The sequence below is a fragment of the Colletotrichum costaricense genome (assembly GCF_030867565.1).
Source record: "Colletotrichum costaricense strain IMI 309622 chromosome Unknown Scaffold_3.1, whole genome shotgun sequence".
NCBI lineage: Eukaryota > Fungi > Ascomycota > Sordariomycetes > Glomerellales > Glomerellaceae > Colletotrichum > Colletotrichum costaricense.
Window position 1 is genome coordinate 738,066 of NW_026848232.1, and position 26,598 is coordinate 764,663.

The following is a 26,598-nucleotide window of genomic DNA, read 5'->3' on the forward strand; positions in this document are numbered from 1 at the left end:
CCCAAGAACGGTTTTCAGCCCGAGCTGATCGTCAGAGACACATCACACACCTCAGACCCTCGAAAAACGCGGGTACCTGAAAAAGCAAACGCTAGAGATTCCGAGGTTGCGGCGGTGTAACACGATCTCTCCTCACCTTGTCAGGCAAGAGGCACGGTCCACGGGCGAAGAACTTTATTCCACACGAGACGAAATGGCCTGTTTGCGCATTCTTTCTTTTTGCTCTTCAAGTATGTGTTTCATGTGACATTCAACACTGCAATGTGCTGCCTCTTACAGTTCACCTATCCCCTTTCTGAATTCCTGCAGCGCAAGCGGTGCCACGTCTCACATTCTCTACAATTTGAATCTGCGTGTCGGAGGTCGGATCGGATCTACAGCCCGTGTTGCGAAAATCTTTCATAATCGATCGCCTCAGTCTGCATTGTTGGGTTTGACGCTAGGCTCAACACGAGAGCGGCGGGAGAAGAATCTCGATTTGGATCACTGCTCGCGGCGGGCAATTCGGGAAAGTCTTCATGAGCCCTTGGCTGGCTTAGCACGCCTAGCTGCCGTTGCCCTCGTGCCAAGGGCCGAGAGCGCGCTCTTCTGTGTCTCCCAAAGAAAGACTTGCCTTCCCACGCGTTCTTCCGCACTTGGTGTCGTCGTCCCAGGAAAAGAACTCGGGGTTGTCGGGGTGCATACGTCAATCGAACGCGGCCCCCGCTACCAGGGAGATCCGAGGACCCATTTAGAAAAGCCGCCGTCTCTCGCGCCGTCTAGGAAGATCACTGAGACCTGCGAGTATGTTCTTACCGCCTTGCCGCCCCTGAGCCAGATTCGTCGAGAGACTTTTTTTTCCGTGTCTCTCAACCACGCCCCTCCAGCCTTTCTGTGTGTCAAGCGGGCCGGTCTGGTGGCAGGAGACGTGGCAGGGTGGTTGAAAAGTCTTTTGTGGTGGTAAAGAATGTTGTCTGTCATGAATCGTGAAAATTGGAGGGGCTCTTTGCGCAATCGGCAGTCATTCTCTACAGGCTATGCTACGTAGCTACGAAGGGAGGGGGCGCACGCAAAGTGGCATCATCGGGATGTGTTCCGGTGCTTTCGTGATGTGTTTCGCTTACGGATTGTGGGCGGGCTTACCCATTCAGAGCCGCCCCCTCTTCGAGCCTCTCCCTCGTCTACAAAACAATTCTCCGAGTGAACGAAGTCAACTCGGCGATGCTGATTACGTAGGCGCGCGTGTGTATTACACGCCGTACACTCCCATGCTCTTCCCGTCTAGCTCAGCCTCATTTGGTATCAAAGCCCCCCCAGTTCTCAACGTTCCACAGGTCCAACGGCATTCCCACGCCAGTCAGTGCAAACATAACCACTCCCCGCCGCGTTTAGGTCTTTCGTCTACAAGTTCTATCTCGTACCTCGGCTCGGCCGCCCCCATCCGTTTACGAAGCAGTGACGTCTACGCCGGTAGCCGAACCACTCCTCTTCTGATCCCGCTGCTCGACCTGCGTCTTCTCGTACGTCTCGCTGCCGTGGTGATCCTCGTGCGTGAGGTCAAACTTGTACAGCGGCTCCAGCGTGGCGTCCCTCTGGAAGAGAACCCAGCGCTTGAACCAGTAGGGCAGGGCCTTTGTGAGCTGGTAGCGCATGAAGACGCGGGTGGGGACCGCGAAGACGTAGTCCAGCTCCTCGAGGGTGCGCTGTTTGGTTTCCGGGAGCCAGAAGAAGATCATGACGAGGGCGACGACGTTGAGGCCCGCGTAGAAGCTGAAGGAGCCCACGACGCCGAGGTCGGCGAGCATGATGGGGAAGCTGATGGAGAGGACGGCGGCCCAGAAGAGGCAGGTCGCTACGGCCCAGGACATTCCTACCTCGCGGTGGGAGAGGGGGAAGACTTCGGCGGAGTAGGTGAAGGGGACGGGGCCTTCGCCTGGTGAGTAGAATGCTGTAACTTTGTTAGTGTTTTTCCCTCTTCTTGATATGTTACATGTGGATGATATTAGAAGGGACATACCGGCAAAGAGGTAGACGAACAACGCCACGAGGCCCAGGTGAGCGCCTCCGGTGCCCGGGATGAGCGTGCAGAGACCCGCGGCGAGCAGCGTCCACGCCATCTGGGGGAAGGTGAAGAGGAGGAGGGAGCGGCGGCCAAAGGTGTCGATGGTCCAGATGGCGGGCCAGGCGAAGAGGAAGTTGACCATGCCGAAGCCGAAGGAGGCGAGGAGGGCGTTGTACTCTGATGTGCCGGCCTCCTTGAAGATTGTGCTCGAGTAGAAGGCGATGATGTTGATTCCTGTCCACTGGTGAGTAATGATCTAGAGGTGTTCAAGTTCGGGGTCACGACTTACCACACATTTGCTGGGCAATCATGACGGTGAAGGAAGCCAGCGTGGCACTGCATCAGATTACAAAAGTCAGTCTCGATACTCATTAAATCTCACACAAACTCTTTCTTCGTCTCATTATATTTGTGGCATCATCACTCACCGTCTAATACGTGGAATGGTGAACAACTCGACAAAGCGCTTCGCGTAGTTGGACCGCCCGACAATCTCGGCCTCGACCTGGAGCTGGGTGTGGATGTAGTAGATGTCGCGCGCGGCCTGGATCGGGTGGTTGCGCAGCCGCAGCAGCGACTTCATGGCATCGGGGAAGCGGTTCTTCTTGATGTACCAGCGCGGGGACTCTGGGCAGATGTAGATGAGCAGCACAAGCGGCAGGGCCGGGATGAAGGCGGACCCGAGCTGGAGGCGCCAGGCGATGGCGCCGGTCTTGGCGACGGCGAGGTTGGCTGCCGTTCCGGCTGCGATCCCGAAGGCTGTCCAGAGTTCTGTTGATGTTGCGGTCAGCATACAGCAGGAACTATACATATGACTCTCGTCATGATATCTATATCAAAATGGGGGAGAGGGTGTTACTCACGCCATGTCATGACGAGAGCGCCGCGAATCGGCGCGGGCGAGTTCTCGGCGGCGAAGATGGGCACCGTGCTGGCTTTCGCTCCCATGCCGATACCGAGGAGGATACGGCAGCCGAGCAGCTGCGGCCAGGTCTGGGAGAAGGCGCTACCGATGACGGGCCAGAGGCAAAAGTTGGCGGCGAAGAAGATTGCGCCGCGGCGGCCGAAGAAGTTGTTGAGCGGGTCTGAGAGCCAGCAGCCGATGAGGGCGCTGCCGATGTATGGCGCCGCGTTGACGAGGCCGACCTTTTGAGAGTGTTAGCATGTGATGATACCAAGAACATGGCTAGCGGGTGAGTGAGTGAGACGTACAAGGAGAGTATCATGGTGCGAAGTACCCCCAATCCCAAACACCGTGGGAAACGACAGATTCGCGCCGTTGCTACCCGTCTGATCCCATCCCTGGACAGCGGCGCCGATGGAGCAGGTGATGATGGTGAGGTACAGGATCTTAGGGATGCGCCACTTATGCTCGATCTCGTCGCGGAGGACCTGGATCTCGGTGGCGTCGAGGGCCTCGGGGCCGTCAATCTCCTCGTAGCCCGTCGGGTCCTGGGCGACGAGGGCGCCCTTTTTCAAGACGGGTATGTATTCTTGCAGGCCCTTGTCGTGGGCAAAGGCTTCGACGTCGCGGAGGAGCTCGGCGCGGGTGATGCCGAGGAGGGGGTTCCTGATTCTGTTGGGTGGGTGGTTAGTTTACGTTCAACTGAGGGAACTGGAGGCGGAGGACGGACTTTGCGTCGACGTTGTCGTTTAGGTCTACTGTTGCTTGGGATCCGCGACGGGCTTTCTCCATGTTGGAAAAGTCGCCCGAGCTGGGTGTGTTAGTTGAAGTTTGAAGATTCATTGTAAGTGAGTAATGCTTACACCGCGGCTCCGTCTAGGTGTTTGTCGTCCGCCATTGTTGCGGCGCGTTGAGTACTATCGACGACTCAATGCTTGATGGCTTCTTGGTTGAAGTGTGAGTGTTTCGAGCTCTATACTCTTGGTCTATCACAAGATGACAATCAAGTCTCTACGATAGATTGCGCCTTAAAATCCGAGAGTGATCATCTAACTCAAAGACAGGGCTCGGACGAGGAGAGGGGGAAACCGGGAAAGCATGGGATGGGCGCTGCCTGGTATTTGTATCTCACCCATAGACAACTTCTCATCCCAACCTCTGCACAAGGTTCACGGAGACCAGATCGGCGCAACCACCTTCCCCCGCAAGTCAAGAACGGCAGCTCGAAGGCGTCTGTCAACGCGAACTAGGTAGACCGGCTTTGTTCCTCCCTCTCTCGTGTCAATGGGACTAGACCACAGCGTACGAGCATCCAGAGGTGATCCACAATGGGGCGACCCATGGGGAAAGTCCAAACCTTTGAAAGTGGATTCGCTGGGGTTTGGGGGGCAGGGAGATGGTAGCTATTCTTCAGATGGGCCATGGAGCAAATAATTTCCCCTCACGCGCGCGTGGTGTATGTGAATGGCACGGCCGGGTACCATGACAGTGGCGGCTCTCTCTTGGTCTGACCAAGGCAGCGGAGAGCATACTAGACTACATGGTTCGCGAGTTCGGCCTTGCATGGCCCATCGTCTAAATTCCCGTGTCTAATTGGGCTACCGGTCGAAAGAGATGTAACGATGCTCCGCAAGGGCGCATCTGGGTTGTGCGACATTTGAGATCTCCACCAGCAGTGGCTGTCATTCAAAGTGAGTTCTGCGGACCAAAGCCCGGCGCCTTGGTAGCGCGCCTCTGTTTTGGGGGAATTGGGCAGAGATCGGCACAATATGATACCGGCTGCTAGACGCCGCAGGCAGCAAAGTCGAAAGCAAAAGCTAAGCTCTTCGGATCAGCCTTGGCCGTTAACGGTCCCGTCTTCGACTGAACGGATTCATGGTTCTGAGGGTCCGTTGCTCTCTAGCCGTATCCTTCAGTCAAAAACCCATGGCTTTCCCCAGACTGATCTTGCTTCTCACTTCCTCCCCAGGAAAAGCACGTCCCGGCGGTTGAGTCCTGGCACACGCAACACACGTTGTGTGGGAACGTCCGTGTAGCAAGAGATAAGGACAGGAACCCTGGCCATTCGAGACAAGACGTAATTAAAACGTGGGACCCTGTCGTACGGATACCGTCAGAAGTACATTTGAGTGCAAGACTCAAGCACATCCGAGAAGGTTGACCGTCTTAATTGCCCTTGTCGTAAACATGCGAGGTAAATGAGCGAGCGGGCTACTGTGCGGCGCAAGACGGGAATGGCGTTGTCAGATGAGATGCTATCCAATTGCCGATCCCACTATGCTTGGAGAGTAGCGCCATTTCCGGGGTAGGCTATCGACCGGGGGGGAACGCTTCGAGGCGGGATCGTTTGTGGATTCTGTTGTTGGAGGCTTGGAGATGCCGCCACTTATCTCGGGGAATTTGGGAAAAGCCAAGACCGGACAAGAGATCTCGTCGAGAATGCCAAGAACGGTGAGATTGACGCCCTAGTCGAGATCAAAGTCCGTGTGGCTTCTGCAACCGTGAGGTGAGGTCGCCATTGCATCTTTCTGCTTACGCTCCGAGAATCTAGAGGTGACAGAAAATAAACCGGGTACGCTTTCTTGACTCCGGGTTTGCGGGGTTTGGGGCACGGAAAATGCGTTCTCCATACCCAAAGATGGTTGAAAGGGAAGAGGACACAAAAGAGAGCGCGCTCGACCAGGATAAATCGACTCCTCATTTCGACGCCAGCATGAAGACGTCACCGTCTGGAGGCGGTATGCTTGCCATTGGTCTTTTTGGCAGACCAGTCAACGACATCTCCACTTGGAAACCAACCGAATGGCGTTTGGGTACTTAGACTGTAGACATGGTGCCATAGTACGAAGGCACAGAGGATTTGGTGGGGCCAAGTCGGCAACAGCTCGTGTAAATCCGTCCCTGGAGTTTCATAGTACCGACAAAAGACGGCGAAAAGGCCGCGTGATTATTTGGTGGATTTGTGGCGCATTTTTTGACAGGAGAAATCCCGTCTTAGTTGAATCGTCTTGTTAAATCACGAATCGCGAATTGATGAGGTGTCGTCGGCTAGAGTCGTAGCCAAGAAATCGTGCTAGAGAGCCGCCCGCAATGCCCAGAATTGCCGAGAAAGTGCCCAGCCCTCTAAAATGCTTGTATCGTCGTCCGCAAAAGCTTCGGCTGTCGCATTGGGCTATATGGCCGATGATCGCTTTCCTCTGCACCCTTGCTGGAGGATGCAGCTCTCCAGAGAAGCATTACCCTCGATTGATTGGGTTGGGTTCTTGGCTGACTGATAGCACCGCAAGCACATGACCTTGTGACCGGGGTTTGTTCCAAGGACGACTTTGCACCTTTATGTCCTTCGGCCAAGTTCCCGGTCGATAGGTGAGGTCTGAGTCGTGTTGTCCTGACACTGTCAACCAGTACAATGGTCATTTTCGAGGGACCCCTAACGAACCCCGCGGGGCATGTGTAGGTATTTCTATGCGTTTCTCTAAAAGGCTGTGGAGGCGTTTGCCCACCTTCATCCCCGCGGCGGTTCCTCCAGCAGGCGAAGATGATGCGGAGTCTAAGATATTGTTCAGTCTGACTGCCTTCGAAAAACCAGATGTTGCAATTGTATTACAAGCTGATTCGCGAGTGCGTGTCCTGTTTTCTGCTCTGGGGACGCCCTTGCAGTGTCTACAGTGCCTTTGCTCCATCTGTGCTGCTGGAAGACCTACCACTGGGTCATTGATCTTTTAGGAAATCCACCTTCATATCTGAGCCTACCTAGCAATGCTGGGGTTATTCTCCTGCAGTGATATGCTGCAATCATTCATGGCCGGAGGCCACGAAAATTAAAATTTTTAAGGTGTTCCAGCTCCGAGTTTCGGTACGTACCGAATCTGAATTGCTGTCGAATTGCTGACATTTTGCTAACTTTTTTCGCAGTTGGTTTCACCGACACTGAGGATCATGAGCAGCTTTCTTATCGTAAGTGCCGCCAAGAACCAGGTCGCCATGAACCCCCATAACACTGTGGTCTTCGATGCCAAGCGTCTCATTGGCCGCAAGTTACAGGACTCCAGGGTCCATAATGACAGGACCCATTCAAAGTTACAGCACACCTGCTTTCCATTCATTGTTCACATCATGGATCCCTTTCTTACTTACCTTAAGATACTCAGGAACGGATTACAAGTGTGAAACAGCATCCGAGCACCCAAGTGAATGTAATTTCGGAAAATTTTCAAAGCAGTCGGTATTTCCTTAAGAAGCAATTTTGTGGATGAGAAATTAGTAACCCTCTTTTTGACCAGACATTTTAACCTATATAAGGGAAGATCGCTCATCTGGGTACATCACGGATTCCAAGCTTGGACTTGAGTACCTCAAAGAGCCGCGCCAGATACAATTAACAACAGAGCAAGGACTGGTATATTGTACAGGCGCATTTCTGGGCGAGGCCGAGGGCTCTAGTATTACTGGAATATTGAGAAGGGTATCGACCACCGTATATCATTGTCGGTCGTTCTCTGCCTGGGTTTGATACAGAGCGTAGGCCCCCGAACAATGAAGCCTTAGTAGTTGTGCTTGAGAACCGTTTTGAGAGCTGCAATCTCCTTCTCATACTTTGTGATCTTGACTTGGCTGCCCTCGAGCTTTTCGAGCAGGTACGCCACCCGAGACCCGGTTTGAGCAGGCTGTTTTGGCAGGCTGCCCAACAGCGCCAGCTCTCCCTCAGCCTTTTCGATGACTTTCGCCTCAACCTTCGTAAGCTCTTTCAGAAGGGCCAAGTCCATTTTGGCCCTGAGAACACGGTCGTCAAGCAGAAGACTGAATGCTGCTTGGTACATTGGCTTTCCTGGGCGGATCGTTTGCGGCCGGCCGTTGTAGGTCTCTACCGTAACGAGCTCTGCATTTGTAAGCCCTTCCAAGGCTGACTCCCCATTCGCAGCGCCAGGGGTGGTGGAAGAGGCGAAAGTATCGGACAGGAGAACCTCGTTGTATCGAAGAGCATCGTGAGAAGCAAGCGCCTTGATCAAGTACCACGCCTGCTCGGTGGACCATTTCTTGCCCTCGACAGTATCCTTGCCACCCAAAAGGTACATCTTGACGATTTCAGTGGCGCTCTGGTTGATGATATCTTCAATGGCGCGCTGGGGGCTTTGGCCACCCTTTAGTCGTCTAGCAAGGTATTCGAGATCTGTGAGACGGCCACCGAGGATTCCAATTGCCGAGTCCAGCTCCGAGAGATCGGGTTTTCGGTGTTGCTCAGGCTTATCCTCCTTCTCCTCTGCCTCCTTGGACTGTTCTCGGACCTTTTCAATTTCGTCCTCTTCGAGACGGCTGATGATGAATTTCTTGGCAACATCAAGGGAGAGATCACCCAAAGCAGCTTGGCGGAAGACGCGATCCGGCATCGCCTTCGATAGCGATTTTGAGTAAGAGGTGTCGTCTGTCAAGAAGATGACGTGGGCAACATTATTCTGAACCATTGCCGCAGCCCATTCCGCAACCTTGTCGTAGACCAGGCTTGAGCCTTCGTTCTTGTGCAAAAAGTTATCAATGACCACAACAGCCCGCTTGTCTGGACGGGCCTCCAAGTATGCGTCGTCTGAAAGGTCGCCATCCTTGCCATCCTTGTCGCGTCCGGCGAGGGAGACTTCCTTTAGGGCCTCTGCGGTTGTGTGAAGGATTTTGACCACCTGCGACTCCAGTGTCTCGGAAAAGCCAGCCTTGACCCCAGTCGTGCTCTGAACTGCCAAATCGATCATGCTGCTCATGCTGTTCAAGAAAGCGAAGATCGGCTTATAGCCCACGGCGGCAGCTAGGTGTTTGATGGTTCCACTTTCGCCCCTTGCCTCGATGATCGGCTTGCAGTCGATCACCAAAACATTTTTTCTACCCTTGAGTGACTGGTCCAAGACGAGCTCCTTTTTGCCTGAACCCCGAGGGCCCTGAACAACGATGAAAGTGTCGGAGCTCTCAAGGAGCCAAGTCTGGATCTGCTCGATAAGGTCTCGGCGATGCTGCCAAACTGCACTGAACCCGGCCTTGTCAGCCTTCTTGTGCCCAAATGAGGAGAAAATGTCGGAAGTCTGGCTCTTGATCCATCGGTAGAATTTGTTGTTGCTCAGTCGGAAAGAATGTTGGATGTGGGCCTTGACGAAGAATTCGCGTATGGGGTCGAAGATGGCCACTGTGATGGCAGCAAGGAGGGCGGCAACGACGGGAATTACCACCCTAGGATGGCTAGTGAGCCAGTTCCAGATGTTGTGCGGTTTGACCTTTTGCTCATAGGATAGGCGAAGCCTTGTGCCAATCTTTCCGCCACCAAGACCTTCGTCAACCAGGAATCCATGAAGACAATTTCTCGCCATGATGGCGTCGCGGACGCGCGCAAAGTCGATGTACGCATACTTTGGGAGAACCTTCGAGTCGGAAGGCTGTGAAGTTATCTCGGCAATTTTACCGTATCTGCGAAACAGACTGTAGAGGGTCTCCTGTGAGAGTTCGACGGCCTCGCCGCCTGCATCTTTTCCTGTGAATTCGACCTTGACACGACTTTTGGGAAACCGGTAGAGATCCTCTAGCCAAGGAACTCCCTTGACCAATCCTGCCTGAACCCCACGAAAGGGGTTGAACCATGGTCTGAGGGGATGTTTCTCCAGCGAACGAGCGAGAGATGCTTATGCGTGTTAGTCAGGCATTGACACGAGTTGAGGAGACTTAGTTTAAACTGCGACGAAGACGTCATTGCGGACTAGATCGAAGGTCAAACTCACTCTCAATATCTTTTGGTACAACGTCGGAGCCATGGCTGAATTTTACAAAAGCTCCTCCGTCCTTGAGTCGCGGTAGGATCTCTGTGACTTTGATTGGGAGATCGTCGGGGATCGCTCGTTTTACTAGGTTGATTGGATCGGTGCCAAGGCCTCCGCCAGAGCTATCGAAGCGCTTGAGAAGGTCGGTCAGGTCACGGTCTGACTGCCATGACCGTCGGAGGAGGTAGGTGAGCTTGAGAGGAAAGAGGTCTGCCAGCTATTGTCAATATTGTTTCCTCGCGCCAGCGCTGGCCGAAATGGACATTGAACAAGAGGCACAAAGGTGGGGGTGAAGAGGACAAGACCGTGAGTGGGAAGAGAGCAGGGGATGTGGTCAAGGAGAGAAACGGAGACAGTGGAGGGCATCGATACGACACTTGATGCTCGGAGGACGCCAAAATTGGGAGAGGGTAGGGACTAGACCCGAGGCGCGAGGTCCTGGGTCAGATGAAGGAATGACTCGGCTGAGAGAAGGGGTGACCAGAAATCTTACTGTCAAAGAAGAGAATGGATTCGCTCTCCGAAGTGGCGATATGCCCGGATTTCTCGTCGCCGGTTACGGTACTCTCCCATGCTTTGGACGCGGCGCACACGATAGCTCCATGTCGCTGGGATTGAGCAATTGGCCGGGGCCGGCCCCATGTCATCTGCAGCCGAGGCGCAGGCCTCATGCCGGAGCGAAGCAGCGCTCTGGTAGGTAACATTGGATGGATGTCGATGCAGACTCACATGTTGCTTTGACAGCGAGTGGTGGAATTGAGTTTGAGGACGGGACGTTGAGAACAGCTGGATGGAAGGCAATGGAAGAGAATCAAGGCAGCCGACTAGCTTGCCTGCCTCACATCACCTTACCAGAGCTGCTTAGCTCCTTCACGAGAAAGTCAGCCCCAGTGTTCGCGTGGGATGATGTCACACTTTGCGGCCCCACTTGAAGGCCCGCGCGGTCCAACGCGCCCCATAATCTTAAGTTTCGAAACGGACGATATCTTATCCGAACCGACGACGCCCCACCAGAGCACGCGCAGCTATGGCAAAAATCATGCAACCACTCATTGGCTAGACGCGGCGTCTTGGAGGTCATTGATGGTAACGGTTGCCGACTTCCCCTCATTCTCGATTGCGTCCGACCTGCCCAAGACGATATCACCTTGGGACTTTGCCCGATTCTTTACGCTCTCTTCTGTTTTAAATCAACAATTTTTCGAAATGGGCTGGCTCTGGGCTTCACCATCTCCCCCCAAGACTCCCGCCCCGGGACAAGCCTCACAGGCTCCCGCGCCGACCCCGCCATCCTCGACTAAGACGACTGACTCCGAGATCGATCCCGAGATTGCAAAGTTCCTCGCCCTTTTCCAGACCGAATCGGGCAGTCAGCCAGAAGAAAAGGCGTCAGCGCCAGCACAAACATCCTCCCCACCGTCCAAGTCATCATCGTCTTCATCATGGTTCTCCCTCAAATCTTCACCCGATTCCCCCTCTCAAACCAGCAACCGTGCCATCACGCCACCCTCCGACAATCCCGTGGCTGAGTCCACCCTTCCGACAGAGATGTCTTGCCGCCAGGCGTTTGACATGGCCTTTCACTGCCAGTCTGTCGGCGGCCAGTGGAACAGCATTTACCGATACGGCACGATGCGCTCTTGCAGCGAACACTGGGAGGACTTTTGGTTCTGCATGAGGATCAAGAGTTACTCGGGGAAGATGAAGGAGGATGCCATAAGAGACCATTATCGTCAGAAGGAGTTTGAAAAGTATGGAAATGGCAAGCCAAGTAGTGAGGACGTCTGGCAGGCAAGGACCACCAAGGTCCCACCGGGCATGGCATTTACGGAGAGTTTGGAGGAACCCACAATTAATGACGAGGAGTGGCAGAGGATGGAGATTGAGAGGCGGAAGCAGATTAGGCAGGGGCTCGGCATCGAACCAGCAGCATGATACAATTGTACAATAAGGATCCATCTCTTCTCACATTTTTGCGGCCGGGCAAAGTGAAGCCCTTTTACTACAACCACTACAATTTCCATTCATAATCGAGTCGTACAATTATGGGGAAGTATTCGAGTATAAGAGCACATCACAAGCATGAATGAATGAACAAATAATTTTACTGTTTTGTATTAGACTTCCTAAACCGCGGAGTCTAGCTAGAATACATCTCTGACCCATAACCGTGCTTTTCCCATCGTGATTTCATAAATGCAAAGAAAGCAAAAGTCTAGTCGTGAAACCCAGTGGCAGCCGATGCGGTGCCACACCCATGACTCGGACTCTAAGGAAAGAATTCATCAAGGGTATCAATTTAGTCAACCTCCTCGACGGTAGGGCCGTCGTCGTGGTTGCCGGGGGGAGCGCCGCCGGGGGCACCGGGGAAGCCGCCAGGGGCACCGCCAGCACCGGGAGGACCGCCAGCAGAGCCGTAGAACTTCATCATGATGGGGTTGGCAATGCCCTCGAGCTCCTTCTGGCGCTCCTCGTACTCCTCGCGAGTAGCCTGCTGGTTCTCGTCGAGCCAGGTGACGATGGTGTCGATCTCAGTCTTGAGCTTCTCCTTGTCGTCAGCCTCAAGCTTCTCGTCGACCTTGGAGTCGCTGAGGGTGTTGCGGAGGGAGTAGGCGTAAGACTCGAGACCGTTCTTGGCAGAGACACGCTGGGCCTCGGCCTCATCCTCATCCTTGAACTTCTCGGCCTCAGCAAGCATGCGCTCAATATCCTCCTTGGAAAGACGGCCCTTGTCGTTGGTGATGACAATCTTGTTGGACTTGCCGGTACCCTTCTCGACAGCGGAGACGTTCATGATTCCGTTGGCGTCAAGGTCGAAGGTGACCTCAATCTGGGGAACACCGCGGGGAGCGGGGGGAATGCCGGTAAGCTCGAACTTGCCGAGAAGGTTGTTGTCCTTGGTGCGCTGGCGCTCACCCTCGTAGACCTGGATGAGGACACCGGGCTGGTTGTCGGAGAAGGTGGAGAAGACCTCGGACTTCTTGGTGGGAATGGTGGTGTTGCGGGGAATGAGCTTGGTCATCATGCCACCAGCAGTCTCGATACCGAGGGACAGAGGGGCAACATCGAGAAGAAGGATCTCGTTGGTGCTCTTGGAGGAGGTGTCACCGGACAGAATGGCGGCCTGGACGGCAGCACCGTAGGCAACAGCCTCATCGGGGTTGATGGACTTGTTGGGCTCCTTGCCGTTGAAGTAGTCGGAGATGAGCTTCTGGACACGGGGGATACGGGTGGAACCTCCGACCAGGACGATTTCGTGGACCTGGGACTTGTCGACCTTGGCGTCGGTGAGGACACGGTCGACGGGCTGGATGGTAGAGCGGAACAGGTCCTGGCAAAGCTCCTCGAAGCGAGCACGGGTGATGGAGGTGTAGAAGTCGATACCCTCGAACAGGGAGTCGATCTCGATGGAGGTCTGGGCAGACGAGGACAGGGTGCGCTTGGCACGCTCGCAAGCAGTGCGGAGACGGCGCAGAGCGCGGGCGTTGGAGGACAGGTCCTTCTTGTGCTTGCGCTTGAACTCGTTGACAAAGTGGTTGACAAGGCGGTTGTCGAAGTCCTCACCACCCAAGTGAGTGTCACCAGCGGTGGACTTGACCTCGAAAATGCCCTCCTCAATGGTCAAGAGAGACACATCGAAAGTACCACCACCAAGATCGAAGATGAGAACGTTGCGCTCACCCTCAGCCTTCTTGTCAAGACCGTAGGCAATGGCGGCAGCGGTAGGCTCGTTGATGATACGAAGGACGTTGAGGCCGGCAATGAGACCGGCGTCCTTGGTAGCCTGACGCTGGGAGTCGTTGAAGTAGGCGGGAACAGTGACGACTGAGACAAGTTAGTTTGTGACTCTCAAGTGATGTTGGGACATGTGTAACTTACCAGCATTGTTGACCTGGCCGCCGAGGAAAGACTCAGCAGTCTCACGCATCTTGGTCAGGACCATGGCGGAGATCTCCTCGGGAGTGAAGGTCTTGGTCTCGCCCTTGAACTCGACCTCGATGTTGGGCTTGCCGCCCTTCTCGATGACCTTGAACGGGAAGTGCTTCATATCGGCCTGGACCTCGGAGTCCTGGAACTTGCGGCCGATGAGACGCTTGGCATCGAAGACGGTGTTGTGGGGGTTCATGGCGACCTGGTTCTTGGCCGCATCTCCGATCAGACGCTCAGTGTCGGTGAAACCAACTGCGGAAAAAGTTAGCAAAAGATCACCAATTCGACGACAATTCCAGAATTCTTACCAAAACTCGGAGTTGTCCGGTTTCCCTGGTCGTTTGCAATGATTTCAATCTTGTCGTTGGAGTAGTATGCGACGCATCTAATTGCTGTTAGTATATGTTGTGACCATATGGAGTGGTGGTGGAATATAGGCGGCGGGAAGGCACGCTGAGAACGAGAAAAGAGCGCAAAAAGGAGAGTAACTTACGAGTAGGTGGTACCCAAGTCGATACCGACAGCCTTGCCTCCGGAAGCCATTGTGACGGTTGTGGTGTGTGGAAGAAGAGTTGTGGTGTTTTTAGAATTTGCGAGTGAAGGAGGGGTATCTTCGTGCGCGTAACCGGGAGAAGTTGTATTCCGGTAGAGTTGATATCAGCGATCAAGAATTCGGTGAAAAAAGAAATGCGCTGGACACTTCTGATTTTTGATGGGTATTAAGAAGAGGATTGGATTTCGTGAAGAGTGAAGAGACAGGAGATGCGAAGAGTTGGTGTTTGGATTCTTAAAAGGTAGACGGCAGGTAGGAGGCAGGAGCGACTCAGTGCCCCGCAAAAATTCGAAATGGTTCTTTCCTCTTCCACCTACCCTCAATTGGTGGGGTACCACAATCGCTGCGGCCCAGCTGGGGACACTTCCAGGAGCCTCTCGAACACGCCTGAAATTTTCTACCAACCCCTACAAGGATTAATTCGGGACTAGGGCCTTTTCAGCCTCTCCAGGAGGCAAAGTTTCCAATTTTCCAGGATTCGAGGCAATTCCCCAGCGCTTCGCAAGGCGATTCCAGCGACGAGAGAAAGATTCTGCGAAAGGCGATTCGCTGACATCATAACCTTCCATGAGGTCTATGGAGGGGCAGCCCGTTTGCGCCCCTTGTCACAGTACCCTGGCTTGGCTCCCATGCACGCCTTAAAACTGGTCTGTGTAGGTATCCTCTACTTTTCCCCTCTCGTCCACGGATCCACACCGCTCCAGACAAGAGAATTTCCATCGCTGGTGAGGTGATATCATCCAGACTGGGCCACTGCTGCGTGGCCCAGCGACCGGACCCAGCGACTCTTCATGAAGCATCCATTATCCACTACAACCATCTCGAGTCTCCTTTCTGGGGCCTTTCTGCCCCTTAGTCAGACCCCTCGATCTCAAGCAACCGAGAGGCGACAATTGAAGTCAACAGAAGGTGCGATCAATGTCGGTTGGGTTGTGAGCGCCAAGAAATGCGGCGGCGAAAGTGAGAAGGGATGCAAGGGACTGCAGCATTCACAAGACCATTCAGGCAGACTGATACTCCGTACAGCTAGGCAAAAGGAATTGATTTGGGAAATCAGGCTGCTATCGCAATTATTCTTGGGATTGGTGGTGTGTGAGGTGGTGAACACTGCATGTAGGTGTGCAAAGGGCAGCCTTTGTTGCCATGGCAGCCCAATGAAACCCACCATTGCGGGGTTTTTTTCTTCTGTTCCTCCTACTGATATGGTCCCCTCTCGTACCTCTATGCTTTTTCTGTTTCTCAATTTCTTGGTACGTATTCGTACCTGATGCTCCTATGGATGGCAGTACCCAACAACGACTAAGCAACCAAAGGCGGAGGCAAAGACAGAAATTCCGCCAACACCAGCAGGAATGGCAAAGGTACCTAAGGTAAGGTAGGTAAGGAATGCACGGATACTGTGTATTCCGTAGAGATGGTCTATTAAAAAGCTGCGACAATCGGAAATGACCCCACTTACCCAGCCGACCGGCCGGCCCTGACCAAAGGAGGATCCCGTTACAAGTGGGTCTCCAATCGGGCTCGGAACCTTGAGATGACCACAGCCCGGACGGCTGTTCGGGTACAAATGACTGCAGTCCCGCAAATGCATTTCAGTCGAGTTCTTGAAACGAATAGATTCAACTAAGTACTCGAACTAGTGAGTGTTACAAGCACATTCGATTGCAAGGTGTACCCAACGCGCGAGGGGACTAAATAATTGGCCTCAAAGCGCGAGAGCGGCCTCTGCTAATCAGCGATGTCGCATATCCCCCAATCGGTCTGGTCCTTTCTTTATTCCTAAATATCCTCCTCGGAATTAAGAGCCGCCGTTTAGTCGTAAACGAAACAACGCGGCTCCTTGCACTTGACATTTCCATCGCCTGCTTTCTCCGTTTGACCAGCCTCTGAAGCTTGAGAAGTGCTTTTTTCCTTGATAACGAATGGCTGCTGCCAAGTTGTTATGCTCGTGGAATACCACCGAGTTTCAAAACCACTCCTCCCGTCAGGTAATTCCCTTTTCTCTTTGCCGGAAAGCAGTCTGGGCCGGTCCGATTCTTCTTTCTCGGGAGTATTCTCGGGAGTGAAAACCCTCAGTCCCTCTGTGAAGAAATTGGGTGCGACTTTGCGAAGCTTGATCGGTCAACCGTCTATGAGGGTGCTTGGGACACTTTCGGGTCCCCTTTTTCACTTCTTTACAAATGTCGCGAGGATGGACGTTGCCTGGGCCCAACTCCCTTCCATAGCGTCTCTTTGTTCTTTCGTACCGTGGATCTTAGAGAGATCTGGCAGTGAAACTGCTGATTCCTGTGTCAAGTATCGAGTTTCGAGGTTTCCGTCTGCATTCGTATACTCGATGCGACAGGCAACTCTAAACACTTCCTTGAAGTTGTCGAATAGACCGACGCCAGAAAATTTCTCGTATGCACAAGGATGGCGATTACCCGTCGACAAAATTGCAATCTCGACCGCGGGAACCATGTAATCGCCATCCTTGACTTTCCATTCGCCGCCATCATTCTTTCTCAAAGGAAGGCGGAGGCGCTGAATGGTTTCCTTCGTGCCTCGTACGCCTTCTGGCATTGGACGTGTACAAAAGGTGGCGGCGAGTCTATCGAGATCCTTGACATTACCGCTGTCTTCCACTCTGCACGGCGGTCCCTTGAAGACACAGCAAGATGGACCATCCTCATGACGGGTTCTTTCTGGCCCCGTCTAAAGGCCATTTGCAACACGATACAACTCCAAGACTGGACTGTTCCAATTGAGGCCACTCTCTGGGCCAGGGCTAGCTTTGAAGCCGGGTCTCACGAATGAAGAAAATGGGTTCTGAAATTTTCCGAAGAAGAGTCGTCCTTCCCGTGGTAGACAGTGATGTAGAGTACGTGCTCGTTATCTAAGTTGTTCTCTCCTCAGCAGGGAGTCTATCGACCTCGGTAGCCCTCGATATGATTTCCTTGAGGCTAGGCATTCCATTTCGAAACAAATCAAGAGTTCCCATCTTCTCGAGACTTAGCGTTACTCTCAAGATCTCATGTTCTCGTCACAAGTTACTTCGTCCACTAACCTTGAACCATTTTCCCCGCGATGCTCGTGATTTTCTTTGGCTGTTTCAACATGTCAAGCTGCCAAAGACTCACCCCGGCAAGATCTAGATCATCATTATGAATTGAATGTGACGAGAAGGCGTTCAAACGGCATCTCGATACTTTCGTCGGCCTTTGCGATCGTGGTCGGCTTGTAAACTTCCGTAAGAGAACCTGACGCCGGGAGAGTGCCTATTTCGAGGAACTCCTCAGAAACGATGGCAGGGTCCTTGAACTTTTTGGGGTTGTAATAAAGTCCCCAGCGAGTGTCCCCCCGATCGTAAACCTCAAACTCTAGATAGCGGTTTTTTGTCTTTTTTGGCAGGGTTCCGAACTATTCCGGCAGTGCCCTCATCCAGCATCATGGGGTTGCCTGCCGTGTCGTCAAGTGACGCATGCTCACTTGGGATCCAGAATTTTCTGATTCTGGCTCTAACAGGGGTCTTAGGCATCGACATGATGAAGCTTCCGGCAAGGAAGTAAGTTCAGCGTCAAGCGCCGAAACAAAGCGACGACTGGCTCTTTAAAAAGTGTTTTGTTGACGGATTGGTGGCAAGTAAAGCGTATTGGTTTGGAAACGATAGTAGCGCAAAGGTGATCACGTCTGGTAGAGTATATCGTGGACAGGTCACGCATAGTCGATACGGGAAAGATTGCCTCTAATTATATGACTTGAGTAGTCGCCTTAGCTTGCCTCTATAAGATCTCCTACGGGTCCAGACTTGCGCTTCTTCGCCAACTGTGAAGCTCTTTGTACGTGAACAGTGCCTTTACCGCCCGGTGATTCTGCTGAAAGGGGAACGCAGCTTCGGCTTGCGTGGGTCTTTTGAGATTTCGAACAATCCTTCCTAGACAGTTGTATGTCACGTAGGTTTCCTATCCATGTCACAATGCCTGAGTTAATGATTGTCATATTATGCTGGCTTCCTCGTAATATATCCTGATGGTAAGTATCATCAGTTTACCGCCACTCCAAAATGCCCTCTTTGTGAGTAGGGAACATTCCAAACATCGTAATTCTGCTTCGATGCTTTCCGTAGCTGTTTGATCCCCGTGGACCGAGTGAAAGACTTCCTGTAAACCTTCCACAGTCAAATGACTGATGGAGAGGGAGGGGCCTGCTGGCCTGGCCGATTCCTTACTGATAAGACAGAGAATGTGAACAGGCATTCCCGAAGCTGGGGTGAATATCGCTTATTACACGTATTGAACATAAAGTGTTCAGCAAAGAAGCGCAAGTGACAATTGATGTTCAAATGAAGGTACCCGATCACGACTGAGCCAACGTCTCTGACAACCAAAATGTGCATGATACCGAATACATCAAGTATTGGGTGCATTCATGGCTGATCAACACGGTGATTGGAAACCTAAAATAAGCCTATCTACTCTTTGATGAAGAGTAGCCAACGGAAGATGCGACCATGTGGCGATGAAGATTGATGGTACGTGTTTTCCTGTCCTTCATAATAGATCGATCATGATAGCCGTACATAAGGTGTGCATCTGTGTTCATCGTCAAAACGACATGATGATCAGACTAAGGGGAGTCCGTCTCGATTGCGAGTCAAGTAGACAGCATGACGTGGTGCCACACAGACACGCCAATAAATGATAGGAACCGTGTGACATGACCAGCATTGGCATGGCTGAGAAGGTGGACAAATGCAAAGCATTGGCTTGTCGCTGTTTGTCAACACTTGGAACATGGTTATACTAAGAAACGTGGACAATGAGGCTGTTCGTGATGCTGGCCAGACGCAGCCGGGGACTGTATGACTACGTCCGACCATCTCATTGAAGGACTGTGACATAACAGTGGCTGACCTCTACTCTACAGTCATGATGATGGAAATGCGCTATCTGTAGACGATGTCGATGAGACCTAAACGTAGGCAAACCATCGTTGTTTACTGCAGCCTATTCACATATCATCGGTCATACATGTGGACGTCGTAAGGGTAGGCAGCGCAAGATATCAAGACTTTCAAGGCGGCATTCAAACAGCGAGGCATACTTTACAATCCCAATCTGAACTATTATACTAAAACGCCTCTAGGCCAGCCGGCCTGCCAAACCAAGTCCCCAATTCATCACCATCTTCTTCCCTGTTCCCCGACGCAAAGTAGTCTGTCATCCGCGCGGAATCGCCGTCATCTTCGACCGGCCATTCCACCTTTGGGTTTCCCTTTGCCTCGAGCATGTCCTTGGCCGTGCCCCAACTGAACCTGCATTCGGGACCCCATCCAAACACCGGGTGCATGTTGGATCTCATCCATGACACACACCGTCCATCTGATGGATATCCTGAACCCCAGGCCATGCCCTCCTCTCCCTCTGCCGCAGCGTCAGGGGCTCGCCCCTTGTAGAGAACCTCAAGCGCAACATCACGGGTAACCTTTGCGCATACAGAAGCGGCCGATACACAGGGGTAGAGACTGTCTGCCTTCTTCGCGACTGTAATCTTTGTTGCGGGAAAGAAGCGCTGGAGCTTGGCTTGGTAGGCGGCGGGCTGACCGACGGTATCGACGTAAATCTCCTGGATGTTGACGCCCTGCGCAAAGACACCCTTGATCAAGTCAACGGTGGCGTCCATGGCCTGGGCGTTGAGGTTGTAGTTGGCTCCCGGGCGCATCATGCCTGATGAGATGTCGCGGGCACTGAGTGCTGAGATGGCGAAGCCGCAAGTCTCGGCCAGGTCGGAGCCCGGCGTACACAGAGCCGTCATGAGTTGTGAGCGGACGGCCGGTGTGAGCACTTTGGAGTCGTCAAAGTGATGGGTCTCACGGAGTAAGGGGTCCGAGAGGGGAATGGGTAGGTAAAAGACACCATACACCATGGGTCCCAAGACCGGTCCGCGGCCGGCTTCATCGACACCTAAGCAGACTGGAGTGCCGGACGCTGCCGGTGAATCTGATTCGTCAGGTGTGCTGGTTTTTGTCGATGAGGCTGGTGGGAGAAGTGTTGAGGGAACTGGGGAGAAGTATGTGTATGAGTCGCCCGAGAGAATGGCCTTTTCGTTGATAGAAGGGGGAACAAAGGCACCCGGGACTGGAGTCTCGAGAGCGATATCCTCGACCATTGGAGAGTCTTCCATTGTGACTGGTGAACTGGAGATGAGTTGAGAGCAATCTGGATTCGCCCCAGGTATCGCTTATAAGGTAAAAGAGCAGTGTCGTATGGACGGTATGTTGTCGTATGGGTATCTTTTGAGAATTAAGTGCAACACGTCTTTTCCAACTTCGAGCTGAAAACCAAAATAGTTGAGACTGTGAAGACCAAGGTCAGTTGTTCACTCAAAGTGACTTGAACTTAGGACCGGGAAATCTTGTTGGCTAGCCCCTCGACGCGTCTAGATTAATGGGGACGCGTTGAGCAGGGGCGCCAAGTCCACAAGTACCTGCCCCTGTCAACCCCGATTTGCAGCAGGCCCCGGCCACTGAAAGTCCATCGACACAGGTGTGTCCAGCGCGCGTCGTCAATTTACTTGCCAACCAAAAAGTTGCGCGCGGTCAACCTCCCCAACAACACCTCACCCCAAGATAAACACGGCCACGATCTGGTCCACAACGTCCCTTCATTCTCACCCGAGTCACTCGTGCTGAAGACCCAGATCGGGATGCTCCATCTCGAATTTTAATCAAATTTCTCGAACCGGACCATTTCACAACTACACATTCGCAATGGCACCGCCGCGACAGAGCAACGTCCGTCGTCGCGAGACCTCCACAGGCGATTTCCATGAGCTTGGTGTGAAAGGACGGTGCGTCGCGCACTCCTTCTCTCGGGCTGGCGTGGATCGCAAGCTCGAATTTGTATATGGACTTGTTAGACTGACATCCCAACAGCAAGACTGGCATTGAATTGCCCGACACGGGCGTACGCGACGAACATGGCATGCAACCCATCGACGGCCTTTTCTCCTCACCGGAGAAGGACAATGGATCCGCCAGCGACGATGGAGAACAGGACATGGAGCTGGAGTCGGGTAAGCCCTACTGAGATCATGCAACATCGCTGGCTTTCTGACGAAGCTCCGTATTAGAATCCGGTCCCGGGCCTTCCACCATTATGAAGAACCACCCTCGGCTCGTTCCCCGAGGGACCTCCCCGCGCAAGACAAACCTCGGATCACCTGCGATGCGCCACCCGAGCTTCGGCCCTTCCTCGTCACCGACACGGCTGTCACCCCAGCGGAGATCATCGTCGCCGATAGAACCTCAGCCAACTCGTGGAGCTCCAGTTTCACGCAAACTTGACTACGGCGCCCTGGAGAAAAACGGACCCGGGTTGAACGGTAAACGTCCCAACGGATTCAAGAGTGGACGCGCAGTCTCTTCCGAAGACGAAGAAGAAGAGGAGGCTGTGCTACAGGCGCAAAATGGCCATGTCGAAAACGGGGAGGAGGAGTCGATGCAAATGGTCAGCATGGACGACGGTCAAGTGCCAGAACCCGAATCTGAGCCAGCAGCATCGGAAACAGAGGAAATTTCAGAAGCGGAGGCTCCGAAGCAGCCTACCAAGCGCAAAGGCCGTCCGCCAAAGGCGAAGCCAGCTATCCAGGAAGAGGCAGAAGAACAGTCAAACCGTGAGTCCGAACCAGAAGAAGCGCCTGTCAAGAGGAGAGGCAGGCCAGCCAAGGGCAAGGGCAAGGAGAAGACCCAGTCAGACGAACCTGAGCCTGAGGCGGAAGAGGTCAGCGCGCCCAAACGACGACGCTCGCGTAATTCCGACGGAGACAAGGCGGAGCAAGAAGAGGAAGACGATCGCGCATCCAAACGACAGCGGAAAGAACCAAAGAAGGCAACGGGCGGAGCAAGGGGGCGGCCCAAAGCTGCGCCCCAGGAGGAAGAGGGGGAATCATCGAAGCAGACGGCCAAGGCCGCCTCAAAAGCCAAACCAGGACCCAAAGGCAGGCCAGGACGCAAGCCGCAAGCCGCAGCGGGCGAGGACTCGATTCTGGGCGTGGTGCAAAAGGGGCCGCCCATGCCTAAAGCGCGCGGTCTGGTATCGCAAAAGCAGAAGCAGGACCCCCATTCCATCACCCACACGAGATCCGGTCGCCAGTCCTACAAGCCGTTGGCGTTCTGGAAGAACGAGCACGTCACCTACGACGAGGACGAGGCTTTCGAAGATGGAAAGAAGGGCAACAGATTTCTCCTGCCGAGCGTCAAGGAGGTCGTCCGCGTCGAGGAAGAGGAGCGGGAGGCTGCGAGGAAGGGCAGGCCAAGAGGCCGCAGGCCTACTGCCAAGGCAGGCAGACGGCGACAGCAGGTTGAATCCGAGGACGAAGAGCCGGCGGAACCATGGGAGCAGGACCCGGGCAGCGTCGACGGCGAAATTGTGGTCTGGCAGCCGGAGCACGAGTTCAACCCGCCCGCTATCAACGAGCAGGTCGAGATCGACGAGGAGCGGATCGCCGTCGCCGCGGGCGCCATCCAGACGAGGGACATTCGGGACGCGACGTTTCGCTTCGCAAAGACCCTCAGCTTGCCGTTCTTCGGCTCGGGCGTCGTCGACCTCCCGCCCGGCGCAGAAAAGCGGCCGAAGAACTCGCGTAAGATGCAGATGGTGTTTTTCGTCTTCCAAGGCAAGGTCTTGGTTACGGTACACGAGTCCCAGTTTAGAATAAGCGCCGGTGGCATGTGGTTTGTGCCAAGAGGTAAGCCGTTCCTGTCTGCGTCTTGAGTATGAACGATTTACTGACTGTCGTGCAGGGAATTATTACAGTATCCACAACGACTACGAAAACCCAGCTCGCATCTTCTTTGCTCAGGGTTGCGAGATGAGCAATGCGGGGGCCAATTTCTCCCAGGATACGACTATAGGCTGAAAGTCGATTTATGAATGATAGAGACGGCGGATCTACATCGGCTCGTCTGTTAGGTTTCTTCTGGTTGTTTGGCCGTCGGCAGTGTGTTTTGCGAGATATCCCGTCTTCTCTTTCTCCCTCTGAAAAGTGGCTCAAGAGGTAGCCCGTTTGGATTCGGTTCCGAGCTGTTGGATGAGGGTTTCCCTTTTGGGTCCAAGAACAGGACTTTCTTAAACCGAGGGGAGAGCTTGCGCCGTGGTCCGGGATGAGCGAGTTGGAGGACCATCATGAGGAGTAGCGGCTGTTTTTTTGTGTCTTTGAAGGGAGGTTTATAATTGCATCAATCAATATCCACGAAGTCGCGTTTCTTGAGTATTGGATCCCGTTTTCTGTGATAAACTTGCCATTGCAACAGTGTACTTTGTGAATGGACTTGGTGATGTATAGCAAACATGTGAAACCAGAAGCCGTGGATGCGCAGGTTACCTCGTTTCATCACCTTGCGTCAAATCCTTTTATATGAAAATCAAGGCTGACGATATCGTGCGAGCAAAGTCATGGGCTTACACGGGTGTCACATGGCACTTCATCAAAATTGAAAAACGTATCTTATAGACATTATATCCTTTGCCTCCCTATTCATAAAACCCCTTCTTCCCTCGCTCTATCGGGCGTCTGGAACGCAGCCTCATTTTCAGCTGTTCACAACTAACTACCTTAACCTAAACACACAAACACGCGCGCGCGCACGAGGGAGACAAAATCTAAATGTCATCAATATCATCCTCAGCGCTCTTCTTCTTGCCCCGGCTGTCGAGCGTGTCCATGCTGATGGAATCGCTATCGCGTGCGGGCATGGCGAGCGCCTGCCGCGCCGTGTCCGAGTTCTCAATGAACTCGCGCAGCTTCGCCTTGCCAATTTCGACACCCTGGTTGGCGGCCGCGTTGGCCATCTGGTACATGGGCCCGAGCATGTTGAGCGTATACGCGACGTAGGTACCTCCGGCGAGCATGATGAGGAAGACGAAGAGGAACGGGTTGCGCAGGACTGTCGTAAGTTAGTATTCGGTTCAACACACATCATAATAAAGAGACACAACTCACCAGCAACGATCTCGTTCCATCCAAGAGCCACCAGCAGAGCATAGAAGTACAGGGGTACCTGTGCGACACCGCCAATGGCACTACGCTTGGCCTCGACGTAGACACCGTCTGCGGTCTTCTTGAACCGGATGACGAGGTCTTGACGCTTGCTCTCGCTGAGAACAGTCATCTCCTCCTCGAGGCTCTTGCCATCCTCCTCATCGACACCGCCAATCGGTGTCAAGTCTTCCTCGTCGCTGGGCTCAACTCCACGGGGTTGATTTCCAATCCAGGCAGGCAACTCAGGAGGTCCGTAGCTTTCCGAAAGCTTGAACTTTGACAACAATGGGATGAGCGTCAGCGTCGACTCTCTTGCCTTGGTGTAGATGCCCTCGATGTCGTCAGTAGGTCTCCAGATTCTCGGTACACCGGCCTCGTCGTATCTGAACTTGTCCTCAAAGTTTTCTCTCAGCTTCAACAGAATGTTGCCCTCCATGACCTCTTCCTCAATCTTCTCGCGCAGGGCGACCCAACTCTTGCGCCTGAGGCGCCAGAGACCAACTTCGACCTCATCCTGGGTAGCTTCGAAGCTCTTGGCACGGTCGGTGAACCTGCCCTGTGCGTCCTTGACAATATCGACAAACACGGTCCAGATACGATCCCAAAGATCCTTCTCCGCAGGCTTCTCGCCAGTCTCGGGGGCGCCGGATCCAGCTCTACCGGAGCCGAGCTTGTTGAATTCGAGGCCAATCGCATCGCCCAAGCGGGACTTGACCCATCGCTCCACCCTCGTGGCCAACCGGCGCATCTCTTCCTTGCGCAGCTTACCGCTCACGTCGTCCAACTCCTTCTCAAACAACACATACTGTGACTTGAAGTTGGACCAAGCGACGCCAGGGATGGCGAGGCTCTCAGCTTCGGTCTTGAAGAACTCGAGCGTCTTCTTCTTCTCCTCGGTAACGATCTCAGCAAATTCGTAGGCCGCGCCGGACTTTTGGCCAGCCTTGACAGCACCCGAAACGTGCTCACTGAAGGAAGCAATGGCGGCCTTGTGAGCGGCGGACAGCTGTGCGTTGTAAAGCGTCTTGAGGCGGCCGTCGATCTTAGCTTCCAAGTCTTGGCGCTTGCGCGAGTAGACACCCTTGTGATACCTGCTGGCCTGAATCTCGAATGCCTTGAGACACTTCTCACGAGATTCGCGTCCCGTCACACCCAGATCGGCCAGTACCGCGGGCTTACCAGCTCTGGCAGATTCGGACTGCTTCTCCTCAAGCGGTACAACGGCAGTATCGAAACCAATCAGGACCTCCCTCGAGATCTCATCGCAACGGAATTGCGCAAGCAGCTCTTGCTGTGTCGGCAAGTCCAGGTCCTTGTTGTTGACAATCTGATCCCAGATGCCCTCAGCGTAGAGCGAAAAGCCGTCGGCGGGAATGCGTCGGTGGTACTCGGGGAGGAATACACCGCCATCGAACTCCTGAGTGCTGGCCCCACTCGTGCGGTGCCCCGCAGTGAACCTCCTCCCCAGGTTCTGGATCTCGGTAGTGAACTTATCAGCCTGCAGGATCTTGTGGGGGAGGGCGGCAAAGGCGAAGTCGAAGTAGTCCTCGATGCGCGAATTTTCGAGGCCCTGCGGCTTGGAAATGGAGGACCAGATCTTAGTTAGGTCCTGGACCAGGGTGTTGCGCAGGTTCGCAAGGGGCGTCGTGCCAAGGTGGTCTCGGATTACGAAGAAGAGGAGTGATCTCAAGCTCGACCTGTGTAGGCTGTTAGCGAGCGGCGGGGTTGCCCACGCGCAGGGCGACTTACTGCTTGTCTTTGAGGAAGAGCTGTAGGTTGACCTCAAAGACGGTTTTGAGTAGGCCCATGTTGGCACCATTGTACAGGCCGACCTGTGTCTCCCAGAGGTTGACAATCAAGACTTCGCTAGTTGCCAGTGCGAACAGAGCGCTCTTTCTCTCGAAATCCTGGTCTTCGCCACGCTCGCGTCCATCAGTCCCCTCAACATCCATAACGATGATGTTCTCGGCCATGCCGGATTCCTTCTTGTTCTTGGACATCCATATTCCCTTGGTAGTCTGCTGGCGCATCGTCTCGGACATGACGGAGAAGTCGGTACCAAAGAGGTTGTTCAGTAGCGTCGACTTGCCGGTGGATTGGGAGCCGAAGACGGAGATGAGGTGGTAGTTGAACCCCGCCTCGGCGACGCGCACTTTTTGCAAATATGTTGCGACATGGGAGCTGTACAGTAGTCAGTTAGCCGTTGATCATCGTCGGTTCGTTGAGGCGGGGGAGATTGTATCGTACTTGAAGTCCTTCTGATCGTCAATGACCTGGATGCCATGCTCGTAGTTCTGGGCATCCGGCTCTTCGCCGACAGCAGCAAAGTGGCCGTTCATGGTTGCAGCGACGAGTGAAG

General features: G+C 53.7%; 9 protein-coding genes across 9 annotated transcripts; 3 read left to right on the forward strand and 6 right to left on the reverse strand.

The window, feature by feature from the left end:
• Positions 1-1,424: 1,424 nt before the first annotated feature.
• Positions 1,425-3,843, reverse strand: CCOS01_03060 (uncharacterized protein; the record flags this gene model as incomplete). The annotated part of the gene is made up of 8 exons (XM_060451246.1): positions 1,425-1,927; positions 1,997-2,275; positions 2,331-2,377; positions 2,470-2,812; positions 2,905-3,187; positions 3,254-3,617; positions 3,676-3,756; positions 3,809-3,843. The coding sequence occupies 8 exons, from the start codon at positions 3,841-3,843 to the stop codon at positions 1,425-1,427; spliced, it is 1,935 nt and encodes a 644-aa protein (XP_060317511.1).
• A 1,488-nt stretch (positions 3,844-5,331) lies between these two features.
• CCOS01_03061 (uncharacterized protein) lies at positions 5,332-5,646 on the reverse strand (the record flags this gene model as incomplete). The annotated part of the gene is made up of 1 exon (XM_060451247.1): positions 5,332-5,646. The coding sequence occupies one exon, from the start codon at positions 5,644-5,646 to the stop codon at positions 5,332-5,334; it is 315 nt and encodes a 104-aa protein (XP_060317512.1).
• Positions 5,647-6,884: 1,238 nt separating this feature from the next.
• Positions 6,885-7,115, forward strand: CCOS01_03062 (hsp70-like protein; the record flags this gene model as incomplete). The annotated part of the gene is made up of 1 exon (XM_060451248.1): positions 6,885-7,115. One exon carries the CDS (start codon positions 6,885-6,887, stop codon positions 7,113-7,115), a length of 231 nt encoding a protein of 76 aa, XP_060317513.1.
• Positions 7,116-7,489: 374 nt separating this feature from the next.
• On the reverse strand, positions 7,490-10,440 carry CCOS01_03063 (uncharacterized protein; the record flags this gene model as incomplete). Its single annotated transcript, XM_060451249.1, has 3 exons — positions 7,490-9,600; positions 9,698-9,946; positions 10,230-10,440. 3 exons carry the CDS (start codon positions 10,438-10,440, stop codon positions 7,490-7,492), a joined length of 2,571 nt encoding a protein of 856 aa, XP_060317514.1.
• Positions 10,441-10,942: 502 nt separating this feature from the next.
• On the forward strand, positions 10,943-11,671 carry CCOS01_03064 (uncharacterized protein; the record flags this gene model as incomplete). The annotated part of the gene is made up of 1 exon (XM_060451250.1): positions 10,943-11,671. One exon carries the CDS (start codon positions 10,943-10,945, stop codon positions 11,669-11,671), a length of 729 nt encoding a protein of 242 aa, XP_060317515.1.
• Positions 11,672-12,035: 364 nt separating this feature from the next.
• On the reverse strand, positions 12,036-14,209 carry CCOS01_03065 (hsp70-like protein; the record flags this gene model as incomplete). Its single annotated transcript, XM_060451251.1, has 4 exons — positions 12,036-13,561; positions 13,616-13,918; positions 13,975-14,051; positions 14,160-14,209. The coding sequence occupies 4 exons, from the start codon at positions 14,207-14,209 to the stop codon at positions 12,036-12,038; spliced, it is 1,956 nt and encodes a 651-aa protein (XP_060317516.1).
• A 5,119-nt stretch (positions 14,210-19,328) lies between these two features.
• Positions 19,329-20,381, reverse strand: CCOS01_03066 (ribonuclease HII; the record flags this gene model as incomplete). Its single annotated transcript, XM_060451252.1, has 1 exon — positions 19,329-20,381. One exon carries the CDS (start codon positions 20,379-20,381, stop codon positions 19,329-19,331), a length of 1,053 nt encoding a protein of 350 aa, XP_060317517.1.
• A 586-nt stretch (positions 20,382-20,967) lies between these two features.
• On the forward strand, positions 20,968-23,117 carry CCOS01_03067 (cupin; the record flags this gene model as incomplete). Its single annotated transcript, XM_060451253.1, has 4 exons — positions 20,968-21,047; positions 21,133-21,272; positions 21,330-22,946; positions 23,002-23,117. 4 exons carry the CDS (start codon positions 20,968-20,970, stop codon positions 23,115-23,117), a joined length of 1,953 nt encoding a protein of 650 aa, XP_060317518.1.
• A 743-nt stretch (positions 23,118-23,860) lies between these two features.
• CCOS01_03068 (sey1) lies at positions 23,861-26,578 on the reverse strand (the record flags this gene model as incomplete). Its single annotated transcript, XM_060451254.1, has 4 exons — positions 23,861-24,144; positions 24,201-25,936; positions 25,989-26,420; positions 26,487-26,578. 4 exons carry the CDS (start codon positions 26,576-26,578, stop codon positions 23,861-23,863), a joined length of 2,544 nt encoding a protein of 847 aa, XP_060317519.1.
• Between the last annotated feature and the right edge of the window lie 20 nt (positions 26,579-26,598).